This window comes from Schistocerca gregaria, chromosome 3 (genome assembly GCF_023897955.1).
Source record: "Schistocerca gregaria isolate iqSchGreg1 chromosome 3, iqSchGreg1.2, whole genome shotgun sequence".
Classification (NCBI taxonomy): domain Eukaryota; kingdom Metazoa; phylum Arthropoda; class Insecta; order Orthoptera; family Acrididae; genus Schistocerca; species Schistocerca gregaria.
Genome location: NC_064922.1, coordinates 696,679,863 through 696,697,974, shown reverse-complemented (window position 1 = coordinate 696,697,974; position 18,112 = coordinate 696,679,863). Strand labels below are relative to the sequence as shown.

Sequence of the window (18,112 nt, the reverse complement as noted above, 5' to 3'; positions counted from 1 at the left end):
AATAAACCGAAGTCTGCCACACGTTTTACCTGTCTCATATTCCCACAAACTGTTACATCAAGATATTTGTACGAACTGACTGAAACCAATAGTGACTTGGCGAACACGCTTTTGGGTCTAGCCAGGGGAAAAGGTCATTCCGAACAGTCCTAGTCGTCAGGTCCTTACGACTGGCGTAAAAAATAAGTCCTGGCGACTCCATGATTGCGAGGCCTGCGATATTTACTAATTTCCTCCTCTCTTCTGTTCTTTGAGTGCTCTGTTGAAAATCGACTGGCTTTTCCGATTGTTTTTCTTTGACTTACCTTGGAATTGATTGCCTTTTGATTAATGTAGACACCGTTCTAGCTCTTTAAAAACTTGTATCTCAGGGATTTCTGCAGTCAATCTGTGTCAGCTAATTAATACAATAATGGCAATTTCTTTTTTAAAGTAACTTATTTGTACAGGAAGAGGCCCAAAATGAAACAAAACAGTAATATCATATATACGTTATGTGAGATTTTTGCCTGTGAAATAGTAAAAATTTTTTATCGGTGTTTCTGTCAGGTTAACCCGATGGTACTACACGAGTTTAAGCAACGAGACGTGGTTCAGGTGAGATTAGATAGTAATATATTTCGTAATAAATTAAAGATATGAAGCTATAAGGATATTAAAGACACACACACACACACACACACACACACACACACATATATATATATATATATATATATATATATATATATATATATATATATATACGAGTATTCGGAAATACACTCCTGGAAATGGAAAAAATAACACATTGACACCGGTGTGTCAGACCCACCATACTTGCTCCGGACACTGCGAGAGAGCTGTACAAGCAATGATCACACGCACGGCACCGTCGCCGTCAGTGTCAGCCAGTTTGCCGTGGCATACGGAGCTCCATCGCAGTCTTTAACACTGGTAGCATGCCGCGACAGCGTGGACGTGAACCGTATGTGCAGTTGACGGACTTTGAGCGAGGGCGTATAGTGGGCATGCGGGAGGCCGGGTGGACATACCGCCGAATAGCTCAACACGTGGGGCGTGAGGTCTCCACAGTACATCGATGTTGTCGCCAGTGGTCGGCGGAAGGTGCACGTGCCCGTCGACCTGGGACCGGACCGCAGCGACGCACGGATGCACGCCAAGACCGTAGGATCCTACGCAGTGCCGTAGGGGACCGCACCGCCACTTCCCAGCAAATTAGGGACACTGTTGCTCCTGGGGTATGGGCGAGGACCATTCGCAACCGTCTCCATGAAGCTGGGCTACGGTCCCGCACACCGTTAGGCCGTCTTCCGCTCACGCCCCAACATCGTGCAGCCCGCCTCCAGCGGTGTCGCGACAGGCGTGAATGGAGGGACGAATGGAGACGTGTCGTCTTCAGCGATGAGAGTTGCTTCTGCCTTGGTGCCAATGATGGTCGTATGCGTGTTTGGTGCCGTGCAGGTGAGCGCCACAATCAGGACTACATACGACCGAGGCACACAGGGCCAACACCCGGCATCACGGTGTTGGGAGCGATCTCCTACACTGTCCGTACACCTCTGGTGATCGTTGAGGGGACACTGAATAGTGCACGGTACATCCAAACCGTCATCGAACCCATCGTTCTACCATTCCTAGACCGGCAAGGGAACTTGCTGTTCCAACAGGACAATGCATGTCCGCATGTATCCCGTGCCACCCAACGTGCTCTAGAAGGTGTAAGTCAACTAGCCTGGCCAGCAAGATCTCCGGATCTGTCCCCCATTGAGCATGTTTGGGACTGGATGAAGCGTCGTCTCACGCTGTCTGCACGTCCAGCACGAACGCTGGTCCAACTGAGGCGCCAGGTGGAAATGGCATGGCAAGCCGTTCCACAGGACTACATCCAGCATCTCTACGATCGTCTCCATGGGAGAATAGCAACCTGCATTGCTGCGAAAGGTGGATATACACTGTACTAGTGCCTACATTGTGCATGCTCTGTTGCCTGTGTCTATGTGCCTGTAGTTCTGTCAGTGTGATCATGTGATGTATCTGACCCCAGGAATGTGTCAATAAAGTTTCCCCTTCCTGGGACAATGAATTCACGGTGTTCTTATTTCAATTTCCAGGAGTGTATATATAAGCCGACTTAAACGAGAATTCTGTAAGAGTTAATAAAAATTAGCTAATTATAGATGTGGAAAAGAGGGGGACGTTTCAGCAACGGCCGGCCGGTGTGGCCGTGCGGTTCTAGGCGCTTCAGTTTAGAACCCCGTGACCGCTACGGTCGCAGGTTCGAATCATGCTTCGGGCATGGATGTGTGTGATGTCATTAGGTTAGTTAGGTTTAAGTAGTTCTAAGTTCTAGGGGACTGATGACCACAGATGTTAAGTCCCATAGTGCTCAGAGCCATTTCAACCATTTGATTTGTTTCCACAACGGCTTATTAAAATAAATTGCGTCTAAAAAGCGTGATGTTGATTCCCATTTATATTTCTTATTTGTCTTAAAATGCTCAGTAACTATTCGCCGATTTTAACAGCAGAATTTACACATCTCACCCTGCGTTTTACCCTGAATAGGCCAACGTGCTGCAGAAGATGTACCAACAGATATGGTTAGGTCTGGAATGTGGATGGTTTTGTAGAGTGACTCTCTTTATAGAGCGTGTTTCACAATTCATATTTCACTTTAGATGATGTAAAGGTTAGTTCATTGAGCAAGTTTTACATGGGGAGCCATGTATGGAAACACCATTCAAAGGCGCTGCAGAGCGTCAGATTCATAAGCGCCGGCGCCTATTAAGTATGAACCCGTAGGGTGTTTCCGTGATGATGTTACAAACTTTCAAGGAGGGTGGAGAAGGGTAAATCTACCAGTTTGAGGTAACAGTCGCTTCACCGGAAACGAACGCGTTGGAAGTTATAAGCGAAAACTGTTCTCATACTTCTGACAATGGCATATATGCACCTGTACTGTTGTTGCTAGGACTGTAGGGTAGGCAACTTCAGAGGTGGTAGTACGCACCAAAACAAGGGAAAACGTCCAGTATAGACGGGCTCTAAAATGCGTACCGCAAGAGTTAGGAGAACTTGTTCAATAGAGGAGATGTGTTTCACACCAGCGAAGATGAAACAGTTCTCATAGCTCCTTTGGTGTGCATTTTACAGCCCATGTTTACTAGAAAGTTTTTCTTCTCTTGGTCATCTGAATGTTGTATACTCTACATTCTTAGCAACAATAGTACCGGAAGTCTATTCCACTGAGAGGTATTGGAATGTCTTTCACTTGTAACTTCACATTCGTTTGTTTCTGAACCAGGGAAACTTACCTCAAAGTGACACATTTAACCATCTTCCTCGAAGGTTTGTAATATCATCACGGAATCACCCAGTACGTACATCATTTACAGGCGCCGGCACCTGTAACTCTGACGCTCGGCAGCGTCGTTGAACGACGTTTCTGGACAAGGTCCTATGCAAAACTTACTGTTTGTACAACCTCTGGAAATGTGCAACAAGGATTGTTAAACACCCTGTATAAACACCTTCAGTGAATACTGATTATTAACTCGATTCTTTCAGAAAGAAAAGGAACGAGTAATTATTGACGCTGTTGTTATTTTTGTTTTTCTCATTTGGTGCATTTCTCCAATCTAGTCTATCCTGTGCAAACCTCTTCATCTCTGTATAACTACCGCAAGCTGTGTGCATTTAAGGCTGCTTGTTGTATGCTTAAGCCTCAGTTTGCCTCATCAGTTTTCATCCCCACGCTCCTTTCCATTACCATAGGGTGTGTCCTATCAACTGACTCTATCACTCAAGTTGTGCCAGAACTTTCTTTTACCCTCAGTTAGATTCTCTCTATCTTCAGCATTCTTATGTACGGGATAATTTTTACAACTTCCGCTTTTAAGCAACAACCGTCACCAAAATAGTTATCTTAACGAGTATGACCGCGAAATTCCTTAAAAAGGGCACATAACCATTCATTTCCGCTGTCTGTCCAATAAGCAGAACGTTATGTTTCGTCTGAATAATAGACCACCAGTTACATTTGATATCATGTGTAGGGAAAGTTTATTTCGCCTTCTTTTAATTTAGCGGATACGACGGCGTTATCAGATCTGTTATATCTTTTGCTGCCTTGATATTTCTGGAACTTAAATGCGTTCTTGTTCTTTTTCAAATATTTCACAATATTCGAAATAATACATTCATCTTTCAGTGCCTCTTACCTAAGTAAACTATCTAGATCGATCACCCTCTAGGAGGCAATAGGACATATTTAGGGTATCAAATTCAAAGATTTTCTCGCACACCCTTGAGGTATCTCGTTTAACCTGACTTCCAATGCTAGTCCGTTTGCACCCCAGAATTAGCTACATTTCTCATAAACTAACACGAACGCAATGCAACCACGTGGCGCGAGTAGTGCTAAATATAGCCTGACGTCTCTCAGATTCACTGCCATGGCTGAAGGTCAGCCAGTATCGAGCATTACGTAAGTGTTACCACGCAGATGTGTGAGAAGACAAACAAACAGCGTATTAGCCGAGGACAAACACTGCTCTCCAACGTTCTGATAAAACAGTACTCATAGAACAGTGTTGAATCTGTACATTTAGTGTTACTCCATCAAACGACTTATATTTATGTGTTTATACGCGTTCGTGTGTGTGTGTGTGTGTGTGTGTGTGTGTGTGTGTGTGTGTGTGTGTGTGTGTGTGTGTGTGAGACTGTGTGTGTGTGTGTGTGTGTGTGTGTGTGTGTGTGTGTGTGTGTGTGTGTGGCTGTGTGTGAAGTAGTGCGATGCATTACACCCATCCTCACAGGATGCCACACGTCTCGAGCTGCGACCTTATATTCTTTTGATCATTACTTGTTCGTCGCTGTCTACGACTCGCTTTATCTACTGGTTCATCACACGTATAATTAAAGTAGCGGTATACTTTGTCCGAGGCAAAATTTCCCGGTAGAACGAGCACCTTTTCTGGAGACTAATCATATCCGTCAAATTCACTCAGTTGCCAAGTGACGACTTCTAACGTCGATGGATTACACTGTCTTTGGGTTACAAGTTTCCACGACTCTCTACTGTCTGATATGGGTATTAATGTTCTTTATGGTTAAGAAGAAAAGAGTGTACTGCTGGGCCCCGTTATACAGTACTTCATTTGTTTGCAATCTTCTTGAATTTTGTTAGTGCGTCGCTTTACTCATATAATACTTCGAGTTTTGCACTCATTTGAGACGTTCCCTAATAGTGTTGCAATTTTCTCAGTCGTTAGTGTGCATTAATTATGTACTCCGGCCGACTTCTCGATACAGTATGATGCCGGAGAACATCACTTAAATTAGCGAACGTGCCTCTGGAAAGAACTGCGGTCTAATGAGAGGTGACATAATGAGCTGTACACCTTGTTTGAAGTTCATTCATGCAATGTTGGGGTCCAACAACAGTGGAAGTGGTCTGTTCAGTAGTTGAGTAAAAACGGAATGTGGTGTGTACACTCTGCAGCCACATTAATGTAACCACCTGTCAAAAGCCTGAATAAACGATTTTTCCAGCGTGAGTCGAGCGGGAAGAGAGTCAACGAGGGTCTGGAAGGTACCGACATAGATGTGAAGCTACTACTCCAACGCCGTGGTCAGCTGTGCTAGGCTTCTAGGATGGGGTTCCAGCAGCCCGATAGAGATGGACCCACAGAGCATTGGGTCTAATTAGGGGAGTTTGGTGGCCAGGGGAGTACGGTAAACTCAACCTAGTGCTCTTCAATTAAGGCTCGTACACTGCGAGCTGTGTGATGCGTTGCATTGTCCTGCTGGAAAATGCCATCGCGCCGAGGACAAACAAAGTGAATGTCGGGGTTGGACATGGGTGCAAGGGTATATTCATACTCGTGTTGATCCATTGTGCCTTTCGGAATGACGAGTCCGCCCATGGAATGCCACGAGTACATTGCCCTGCCTTTCAAACAATTGTTGCAGGGTGTACGCCTTCTGACGTTACACGCCAGACATGCCAGCGGCGTCAGTCATCTGAGAAAGACACCCATGAACTGCAGTCAGTATGTGTGCACGAAAAAGGGTCCTGTTGCAGAGGCACATACGCAACAACGAGCACTGAACGGTAGTTGAGGGGGAACTGTTGGTAGCCCCTAGTTTCATCTGGGCGGTCAGTTGCTCAACAGTTGCACGCCTATTCACCTGTACACATCTCCGCGGGCGTCGTTCACCTGTGCCTCTATGGCACGTGGTGCACTACGTTTGTCTCGGCGTCCGTTTTTGATGGTATCGCTTTGCCATGCACTGAGTACTTCAACCAACGCGGCACGCGAACAGTTTACACCCTAGGTCGTTTCCGAATTCCATATATCCTCGCCCAGAAAGACAATGATCGTACCCTTTTGCAAGTAAGACAAACCGCTCCATTTCTGCGTTACGATAACGTTTGTATTGACTCCTGTTTCCCTACGATATGCTCTATATGCACTCCACTGCTAATGCTGCCACCTGCCGTCAATGAGTCGTTATTGCACGTTGACGTCGAACATAGGCGGTGATCATATTTAATGTGATTGGGTCGAGTATGTGGGTGGATGGCGGATACGAGTTGAGCGGTATATGATTTGTTGCGTCCGTTTTTGATGGTATCGCTTTGCCATGCACTGAGTACTTCAACCAACGCGGCACGCGAACAGTTTACACCCTAGGTCGTTTCCGAATTCCATATATCCTCGCCCAGAAAGACAATGATCGTACCCTTTTGCAAGTAAGACAAACCGCTCCATTTCTGCGTTACGATAACGTTTGTATTGACTCCTGTTTCCCTACGATATGCTCTATATGCACTCCACTGCTAATGCTGCCACCTGCCGTCAATGAGTCGTTATTGCACGTTGACGTCGAACATAGGCGGTGATCATATTTAATGTGATTGGGTCGAGTATGTGGGTGGATGGCGGATACGAGTTGAGCGGTATATGATTTGTTGCACCTAAAATCAAATTTAATACAGGTATGTGATCGCGAGAGTCTACGTTTCCTCCTCTAGAATTGTTGGAATGATTATTTAGTAGATAGACCGTTACTGACCATTAATCATGAAGTTGTTTTTATAGCTGGGAGAATAACGTGGTTTGTCAGTCCGCCTTCAATGCTCCCAGAGGACGCACTATTTCCACATGATGAAACCGACAGCTAGGGAAGTTTTTTTCATCGTATTTAACAAGACTATTCTGCATCTATATCCACATCCATACTCCGCAAGCCACCTGGCGGTGTGTGGCGGAGGGTACCTCGAGTACCTCTATCGGTTCTCCCTCCTATTCCAGTCTCGTATTGTTCGTGGAAAGAAGGATTGTCGGTATTCCTTCTACATGAATGAAGATAGAAATGTGTTACGAATTTTTGCTTACGCTTAGGACTACAAAGATTTTGTTATCAACAGAACCAACTGATTTTACAAGGATATATCTTTTACATTAAAGCACGTACGACCTTCGGATACTTTTCCACAAATACTTTTAGAATAAACATTTTGCTGCACGTTTGACAAACGCTTCGTGTGCCTTCCACTTGGCACACGACAAAGATTCAGATGGTAATTTTGCGAGCGTGGCTGGAGCTGCTGCATTGACTGCTGTCACTGTACGACGTCGCACTTTAGCTCCCTTTCTGGAAGTGGAAAACATAGACGGAGTGTAAAACAAACCATCAGAGTACCAAAAATGGCTGTCCACGACTTCACAGTAGTATCTGAATTTCATCAAATCAAACGGAGCACGCAGAACGTCGCCTGCTTCTGTGGTGCCGCCACCTCAGCTGGGTTCAAGAACTAGAGGGCGAGCGACCGAGATTTCTCCACAAACGAGACCCCCACTGGCGACCACGTGGGTCAACTTACAACGGACCCAAGACTAAACTTTTAGTTCAAATGTGTAGGTCATAATTCATTCATATTTTCAATTTGCCTTCATGTAGGAGATGTAGTCTTGTAAAATGAGATGTATATTATTGAAATCATTGTTGTTACGTTATTTACAGGGTGGCGAAAGTAAGTATCAGAATATATTTTAAAAATGGTTCAAATGGCTCTGAGCACTATGGGACTGAGGTCATCAGCCCCTATAACATAGAACTACTTAAACCTAACTAACCTAAGGACATCACACACATCCATGCCCGAGGCAGGATTCGAACCTGCGACCGTAGCGGTCACGCAGTTCCAGACTGAAGAGCCTAGAACCGCTCGGCCACACCGGCCGGCAGAATATACACTCCTGGAAATGGAAAAAAAGAACACATTGACACCGGTGTGTCAGACCCACCATACTTGCTCCGAACACTGCGAAAGGGCTGTACAAGCAATGATCACACGCACGGCACAGCGGACACACCAGGAACCGCGCTGTTCGCCGTCGAATGGCGCTAGCTTCGCAGCATTTGTGCACCGTCGCCATCAGTGTCAGCCAGTTTGCCGTTGCATACGGAGCTCCATCGCAGTCTTTAACACTGGTAGCATGCCGCGACAGCGTGGACGTGAACCGTATGTGCAGTTGACGGACTTGGAGCGAGGGCGTATAGTGGGCATGCGGGAGGCCGGGTAGGACGTACCGCCGAATTGCTCAACACGTGGGGCGTGAGATCTCCACAGCACATCGATGTTGTCGCCAGTGGTTGGCGGAAGGTGCACGTGCCCGTCAACCTGGGACCGGACCGCAGCGACGCACGGATGCACGCCAAGACCGTAGGATCCTACGCAGTGCCGTAGGGGACCGCACCGCCACTTCCCAGCAAATTAGGGACACTGTTGCTCCTGGGGTATCGGCGAGGACCATTCGCAGCCGTCTCCATGAAGCTGGGCTACGGTCCCGCACACCGTTAGGCCGTCTTCCGATCACGCCCCAACATCGTGCAGCCCGCCTCCAGTGGTGTCGCGACAGGTGTGAATGGAGGGACGAATGGAGACGTGTCGTCTTCAGCGATGAGAGTCGCTTCTGCCTTGGTGCCAATGATGGTCGTATGCGTGTTTGGCGCCGTGCAGGTGAGCGCCACAATCAGGACTTCATACGACCGAGGCACACAGGGCCAACACCCGGCATCATGGTGTGGGGAGCGATCTCCTACACTGGCCGTACACCTCTGGTGATCGTCGAGGGGACACTGAATAGTGCACGGTACATCCAAACCGTCATCGAACCCATCGTTCTGCCATTCCAAGACCGGCAAGGGAACGTGCTGTTCCAACAGGACAATGCACGTCCACATGTATCCCGTGCCACCCAACGTGCTCTAGAAGGTGTAAGTCAACTAGCCTGGCCAGCAAGATCTCCGGATCTGTCCCCCATTGAGCATGTTTGGGACTGGATGAAGCGTCGTCTCACGCGGTCTGCACGTCCAGCACGGACGCTGGTCCAACTGAGGCGCCAGGTGGAAATGGCATGGCAAGCCGTTCCACAGGACTACATCCAGCATCTCTACGATCGTCTCCATGGGAGAATAGCAGCCTGCATTGCTGCGAAAGGTGGATATACACTGTAGTAGTGCCGACATTGTGCATGCTCTGTTGCCAGTGTCTATGTGTCTGTGGTTCTGTCAGTGTGATCATGTGATGTATCTGACCCCAGGAATGTGTCAATAAAGTTTCCCCTTCCTGGGACAATGAATTCACTGTGTTCTTATTTCAATTTCCAGGAGTGTATTTGTCTACAGTGGTTTCATTATGTGTCGTAAATGATTCTCCTTGTAATGTAACTCTGAAAATGCTATATCTCGCTCACCGATATCTCGATTCAAATTTCAGAATGGAAGCACTAACACAGGAACAGCGCTTGCTGACCGTAGCGACATGTAACGCTAATTCTGAACTTATCGTCTTGGTGAGACGCGCATTGGTCCAAGAACACCAGAGCACCATCCGCAATGACCAATCCTCGGTGAGGCTACGGGACAGAACTAAAGTGAAATTGTGATGAGAAAATTTAAGTATCCTCTGATACAGTTTTTGTGTAATATTTTCTCTGTTTTTTAACAAGTTGATGAATTGCTTTGATAAGACCAGATGCCTACGGGTTTCCAGGAAGGGCCACTCAGGACGACCAACCTCAGTAGTAACCTTGAAGGATGTGGAAACAGTGAGAACCCTTTTCAGTGAGGAGTCCACTACGTTATCAAGACATGCAGCACAGCAACTCAGGATGTCACGACTGTTTCTCTAGAGGATAGTGAAAGAGAATCTTAACCACTTCCCTAACAAAATTCATCGGTGTCAACCGTTGAAGGGCAGGGACGTGAAGTGGCCATATTCCTTTTAGAAATGAGATGATTCATATTCTTTGAAAATGGAGCAGTCGATACAAATCAGATCTGGTTTAGTGACGAGGAACGATTCCATCTTCATGGGTACGTCAACAAAAAGAACGTGCACCATTGGTCTATAGAGAATCCACAAGCTCAAGCAGCTGAGCCACTTTATCAACGAAAAGTCACCGTTAGGTGCGCAGTGAGGGCACAGTGCAGTATTGAGCCCATTCTTATTGAATGACCCGTACAGGTACTGGAACATGAATTTGCAACGGCTGCACGACGCGTCTGAATGCTCGGAAACTACTAGTTATTGCAACATGGAGCCCCTCTACGCCGTACAGCGACGAACTTCGATTTCTGCCAGGAGACGTTCGAAGATGAGATGATTGTCCTGGACACCTTAGCATTCAATTTACATGGTGTGGGACGGCTCCTTTATAGTCCCGGTCTCACTTCGTATCATTAATTCTACTGGGGCTATCTGAAGGAAGATGCACCTGCAACACTGCTGGTACCTTAATTTCCAAAGAGATTCATCCAGTCTCAAATAATGTCTTCGCGGAATTCAGTTCAGGGGTCTACATAATCATTGCTGCAGAAGGAAATAATTCTGATAACCTTTCTGTATTAAATTTCATGTTCTCTACTATAATACGAATACGATAGTAAGAATCTAACATCCCATGTCATGCTGTAGTAGACTTAAACTTCGTAATATATATTTTGCGGCACCATGTACATAAGAAGGTGGCTGTAATTCGAGGCTCGTATTTATTGTTGCGTACGTCAAGCGGTAAAAAGGGACCACTATGTGGTCCGTTTATTTGTCTGTCTGTCCAACTGCTGAAACCCCTTTTTCTCAAAACCGGTAGATATATCAAGCTGAAATTTATGTCACATACTAAGGACTACGGTCCTTTGACGGTATAAAATATTTACCCTTGAAAATCAGTGCAGTCAGAAATATACGGCTATTTACGTCACATATTGTGATACCGATTCATGAAAACATGTAGGCTTCTTCTCGTTCACCTAGAAGCAAGAAATTTGGCAAGCAGTAAGGTTTCACAGTAGAAGTAAGGGGGGGGGGGAGGGGGAAAGCCCCAAAGTTCTTAATTTGTAAGTATATTACAGGAAAACTATTTTGTTTGTTTCTAATTAGTTATGCGATTGCCTGTCCGTCTGTTAAGACCCCTTACTCAGGAGTTGCAATACCAAATGGGAAATTACAAAAGAAAAATTGAAAACAGAGGTTAAAGCATTGTCGAAAGTCTTGGAATTACCGGTAGCGACATTTGGCCAGTATAGGCAATGGCGAACATCGTCGACATTCTAGATTCTTGGAATGGATAAACTATCTACATACGTAATAAAGTTTTTGCGGAACTATCAGGGCGTTATTAGTACGGATTGGCTCTTGCCCATTTTCTTACGTAAGAGCAGATTGCAGATAGTGTTCACGCGTAGTGCCAGGAAACGCCTATTCAAGGACAGCTATTCTTGGCTGGTCTCCCACTACTCTGTAGGTCATTCAGTTGTGCTGCACTGTCCGGCGTCATGTAAGTTAGTAATCTCACCGAGTTTTAGATGTGTTCCGTCTTTCCGTTTTCAAACATTAAGAAGATCCATCTCCTGAAATGTATCGACGAATTGTTCCAGTGTACGGGGAAGGTGCGATGAATGAACGGAAAGAACCGATAGTGGTGGAGACTGTTCGAGGAAGGCAGGAAAAAAGTTCAGGATGAGGATCTGTCTGCACTGTCTTCTGCCATCGGTGAAAAGATGACACAAAAGTTTAGGAGAAGTGTCGTTAGAACAATTATTTTCCTCAAGTTTCAAGATCATTAACATATGCGATTGCTACTGACAATCTTCAGTACAAAAAATGTGTTCCTGATGGGTCCCAATTATGTTCATGGGAGCACATCGGACAAGGCTATTGCCAAATTCTTTGTCCTTTTTAGAACTTTAAGCTAACTATGTTGATTAGTTCTTCAGTCACATTACGACTGGTGAAGAAACGTGGATTGCTTATTGTACTGCGATCTTCCAAATATTAGTTACCAGTCATAAATCTATGGATTGAATGGACGTAGAACGTCGACGAGTGTAGTATTCACATCTAAAAGCCACCTGCCACCCGCGTTCTTTCCACAGTACAGACATAAGCACGAAACGATCAAGTGGGAGGCTGCGAGGGACGATCAATCATGGAACGGAAATAAAGTAGTAATGAGCGCGTCAAGAGAAGTCGCTGGGGTACAGTAGGGGAGACCGTGCTGTGACGATAACAATACCAGAATGCAAGCCACGCGGCAGAGTACTTTCCATATGTACACTTGGGTCTTGCACCGAAACGTCCCCTTTGTTAATCGTCTTTAACCATGTGACACACCACATTATTTTTATGTACCACTACCGACGCGTAGAGAACCCGTATCGGAACTCCCGTGTAATTCTGCATTTTTGAAGAAGTAAATACTCATTACATTTAGAATTGTTAGCAGCGCCGTGAAGTCGAGACATTCGGCGTGCTACATAAGCGTTACGCCGGCCAGTTCGTAACACCGCTTAAATTTGGGACATTCCGAGAAAATTTGAACAATCGGCAGCACTAATTCTAATTTATATGTATTATCAAATGTTTTTTATTCCAGTCTTTTATCACAATATCAATTCTTTTGAGGATGATCGGTTTCAGTCCGTAATGACCATTCTCAGATCTTTTCTACACCATTTCCTAAAGTGAAAAGGCCATAATGGCATCGTCTAAACATATAAATATAATCAGCACAGAATCGTCACATAGATCTAAAATAAGGTGTAAAACAGGCCACATCGTCAACACAGTCATTATTGCAAGTGGCTGAGTAGCCAGTTTCAAGAATGACTGTGTGGACGATGTGGCCTGTTTTACACCTTATTTTAGATCTATGTGACGATGCTGTGCTGATTATATTTATATGTTTAGACGATGCCATTATGGCTTATCACTTTAGGACATGGTGTAGAAAAGATCTGAGAATGGTCATTACGGACTGAAACCGGTCATCAACAAAAGTATGAATGTTGTGATCAAAGACTGGAATAAAAAACATTTGACAGTATTGGATCACTATTCGTATACTCGTCTATGTTGGTTGGTTGGTTGTTTGGGGAAGGAGACCAGACAGCGAGGTCATCGGTCTCATCGGATTAGGGAAGGGAGGGAAGGAAGTCGGCCGTGCCCTTTGAAAGGAACCATCCCGGCATTTCCCTGGAGCGATTTAGGGAAATCATGGAAAACCTAAATCAGGATGGCCGGACGTGGGATTGAACCGTCGTCCTCCCGAATGCGAGTCCAGTGTCACTCGTCTATGTCGCAGCTGGTGAAACTAGATGTATTGTCTTATATTAATGAAGCAATATCCGGCAAAAGCAGCTGAGGAAAAGAAGCGAGTGAAAACACTGTCTCCGAAACAAGAATCTAAACAGATGAGAACCTTTTGTCAGGAAAAAGATGAAGAATAGTGGAGTAATTCTGTAAGCAAAAGATGGTCTATAGCTTACAAAATGATAAAGCATTTAAGTAAAACTGAAAAAGAGAAAGGAACCTAAAATAATGACAGACGGTAAAAGGATCGTACCATATAAACGGCAAGCATGGGAGGAGGAGCTCTCTGGAACGGGTAAAACATATGACGGCAAACTCGTAAAGATCCAAGAACCAAATGAGCCCATGAATAAAGCAAGCAATCAGGGCTCGACGAAATAAACTCGGAGTTATTTTGAAGCTTCGACTTATTCATGAAGTAAAAAAAAAAATGCCAAATTCAAAAACAATGAGATATTGTAGATGTCTGTCTTTATAAAAGGGAAGCGAATGCAATAACTGCCATTATAGAGCATTAGTGAATGCAGGGTGTAAGATATATGCCAAGATAAAAAAAATAACTGGTACAAATTATGGCTGAAAATATGTTATCGAAGAACGAAATGATTTCAGAAAGGCGAGACCCGTACTGATAACATTTTTACATTTAAACAACTACTATATAAACAAAGCGAGCTCAATAGCGAAACAGGTTGCATTGGCAGTCTTACAGAAAGCCTTCGGGAAAATCTTACGGAACATATTAGACAAGAAAAAATAACCTCAACAGATTAAAAGAATCAAAATAATCAAACTACATCAGAAGACATACCTATAAATCAAAGGCTCCACGCTTACAAATGTACATCGATAACATGGTTCATCCATAGAAACAAGAAATTGGATTAGGCTTGAGATTATCGTTTGGCATGTTTTAAACAATTCTTTTGCAGATGACCTTCCAGTCGTATAGGATAGCGAAATTTCACTAAAAAGATCCATCAACACTCTCAATAGAATTTCTAAAGAATATTATATGAAAATATCCATTCAGAGAAACAAAAATGAAATCTGACAAATGGAGAAAACCACTGTGGATTAAGGTCATAAAAGGAAACGAAACATTAAAACAAGTTAGTCACTCAAATTAAGTGTGAAGTATTTTAAGCTATCATAATGAACTTGAGGCTTACAACAAACTGCATAAATATCAAATGATATGCAGAACGATCAATAGAACAATACACATAAAGTTGAGGAAGACACAAAAACCCAGTTTTATGAGGTAATGACCGCCCTGGCTTTGCTATTTGGAATTAATATTTGACAAACGAGTAAAATGCGAGACCATAGACTGCAAGAGATGGAAATGAACTTTGTAAGAGGAGTGAAGGGCTCTACAATATCAAAGCGACTCAACAAATAAAGGCATAAGAGTAGAGCCTGGGATGTATGCTATAAATGATACGAAGTCTAAAAGACAAAGTTCATTAGGCCAGCTGCAAAGAATGGCAGATTCGAGACCACAAAAATGTCTTAAATTTTAATACTTCGTGTGTAAGTTTCGTGGGACAGCTAACAAAGAGATATGTGCGTGTGCTGGAAAGTGGATCCTCCGAATTTTTTATGTTGAAACTATTAGAGCCTTTTAAATAAAACAAACCTTATCAACCATTTACATCTTTATTCTTCGTGTCTATATACCGAGTGATCAAAAAGTGAGTATAAATTTGAAAACTGAATAAATCACGGAATAATGTAGATAGAGAGGTACAAATTGACGCACATGCTTGAAATGACATGGGGTTTTATTAGAACAAAAAAACAAAAAAATACAAAAGTTCAGAAAATGTTCGACAGATGGCCCTTCATCTGATCAGAATAGCAATAATTAGCATAACAAAGTAAGGCAAAGCAAAGCTTATGTTCTTTACAAGATATGCTCAATATATCTACCATCATTCCTCACCAATTGCTGTAGTAGAGGAATAATGTTGTGAACAGCACTGCAAAACATGTCCGGAGTTATGGTGAGGCATTGGCGTCGTATGTTTTCTTTCAGCATCCCTAGAGATGTCGGTCGTTCACGATACACTTGCGACTTCAGGTAACCCCAAAGCCAATAATCACGCGGACTGAGGTCTGGGGACCTGGGAGGCCAAGCATGACGAAAGTGGCGGCTGAGCACACGATCATCACAAAACGACACGTGCAAGAGATCTTTCACGCGTCTAACAATATTGGGTGTTTGTTTTTTTCTTTTTGTTCTAATAAAATCCCGTGTCATTCGAAGCATGTGTGCCAATTTTTACCTCTCTCGGTAAATTATTCCGTGGTTTATTAAGTTTTCAAATTTATACTGACATTTTGATCACCCGGTACTTATTTCTGAACATAGTCACCCTGTCGACGAACACAGGAGAAACCAATTTGTTGATATCGTAACTGTTGAATGTTTGACACTGTTAACTGAACCATCACGTCATCTCTGCTTGTACCGCTTCGTCACTATCAAAATGAAGACCTCTAAGGTGATCTTTAAGTTTTGTAAATGTATGATAATAGGATGGAGCGAAGTTAGGACTGTAGGGAAGAGGATCGACGACAGTGAAACCAAAGCGTCGGATGTTGACGATGTGTGGTCTGGAACTGTCTTGCTGAAGGAGAAGGTGCTCCATGCCTGGACAAACTCTTAGAAATCGAAAATTGATTACAGCACACTATTTCTCAGGCGCAGACATGATTACATTAAAGAATTCGGAGCACTCTAGCAGCAGAGGGCTGCAAATAAGTAGACTTGAAGCATAACGATGTACGAGTAGAATGTAAACACTGTTTGTTCTACTTATACAACCTTAAGAATTTTCACATAAGACATTCGGAGACACTGATTTTCAGCACCCTCCTCGTACTTAGAAGATGGAACACGCCTATGGTCTAAGTCGTGACAGGAGAAAGAGAAGTTCAAGGAAAAGAACTACCAACCTCCCACAACACGTAGTACGATAGACTTCTACATCTATGTCTATAGGAGGAAATTGACCTCAAGGTGTGTGGCGGAGAGTACTTTATGCTGCACTCTCGGAGATCACAGAACGTGGACGTAGGATCCGAAGAGTAGGTTCTGTCTGCCCCGACTCACCCTGAAGCGCAGCGGCCCGACGGGCGGCTTGGCGTAGGGTATGCGGTAGAAGGCGTGGAAGGGCCGGCCCTCGCTGGACACGCGGCTGGCGCCCCTCAGGGCGCCCTGCCTGGTGCGCACCACCTCGCCGGCTGCCAGGGGCGCCACCACCACCACCGCCAACACCAGAAGGAGCTGCAGCGGCGCTGCAGAGGGCGCGCTCCACACTCCGGCCATGGCTGCTGTGAGCCGGCGGCCGCAGCGGCGCGCTCCTCATATTGACGGGCGCCATATCGCGAAGTCACGGTCATCGGCATAATTCTGCACGCTATCGCGCACTCGACTCGCGCATCACCACAGATGCAAACTGCGACTGGCTCGCGTTACGCAACGTAAAGGATTCTACACGTGGCTGCGCACCTGAAGTGGGTTGCCACCGCTTCTCGTAACACGGACACCAAGCCTGCAACGGGGATCAGAACCAGTGTGGTGATGAATGGTTATGACGATGCTAAGCTCATTCGCATCCAAACTGTTAAAATATACTTAACAAATTTGTGTTTGTTCATGCGAAAGTTGAAATTTAAAAAACTGGTATAATGGGTAATTTGTTTGCTAATTCTCTTCGGCTCTGTTCACATGATTAATCTACATTTCACAGTCTGTTGTCTGGCAGAGGGCTTATGGAATCACCTTCAAGCTATTTCTCTACCCATCGCATGGCAAAAACGAACACTTACATCTTTCTGTGCGCGCTCTCGTTTCCGTCATTTTATTATGATAATCATTTGTCCCTATGCAGATGGTAGCCAACAAACTATTTTCGCAACCGCAAGAGAAAGATGATCAAAATTTCGTAAGGAGATCGGCAACAACGAAAAATACCATTATTTTCATGATTTGCACCCCAATTTCCGTATCATAGCTGTGGCACACTCTCTCGTATTTCGCGATAACGTAAGACTAGCTGCCTTTCTCTGAACTTTCGATTCCTCTGTCCATCCTACCTCATACGGATGTCTTACTCCACAGCAATACTCCGGAAGAGGATGGACACTGCAGAGAGAGTTGGCCTCCTTAGTAGACCTTTGCATTTTCTAAGTGTCCTGCCAATAAGTCACAGTTTTTGGTTCGCTTCCCCAGTCACATTTTCTGTGTGATCGATCCAGTTTAAATTTTTCGTAATTGTAATACTATGATTAACCGCCTCTGGATTTTTGTGATGATTCGTATTACCAAAAATTTGCGGATTTCTTCTACTACTGGTATGGATTACTTCATACTCTTCATTATCTATAATCAATTTCCACTTTGCGCGCCATACATATCTCTTGTATGTACCA

General features: G+C 44.5%; 1 protein-coding gene across 2 annotated transcripts in view; it reads right to left on the bottom strand.

Annotated features, from left to right (window-relative positions):
* Window positions 1-17,053, bottom strand: part of LOC126354701 (venom carboxylesterase-6-like) — a 201,424-nt gene extending 184,371 nt beyond the window's left edge. The window contains exon 1 of one of the 2 annotated variants that reach the window (XM_050004520.1): window positions 16,791-17,053. In XM_050004520.1, the coding sequence (XP_049860477.1) occupies window positions 16,791-17,006 (216 nt within the window). In that variant the 5' untranslated portion in view covers window positions 17,007-17,053. The remainder of the gene's footprint in view (window positions 1-16,790) is intronic. The other variant, XM_050004519.1, reaches the window with a different exon arrangement.
* Window positions 17,054-18,112: the final 1,059 nt, after the last annotated feature.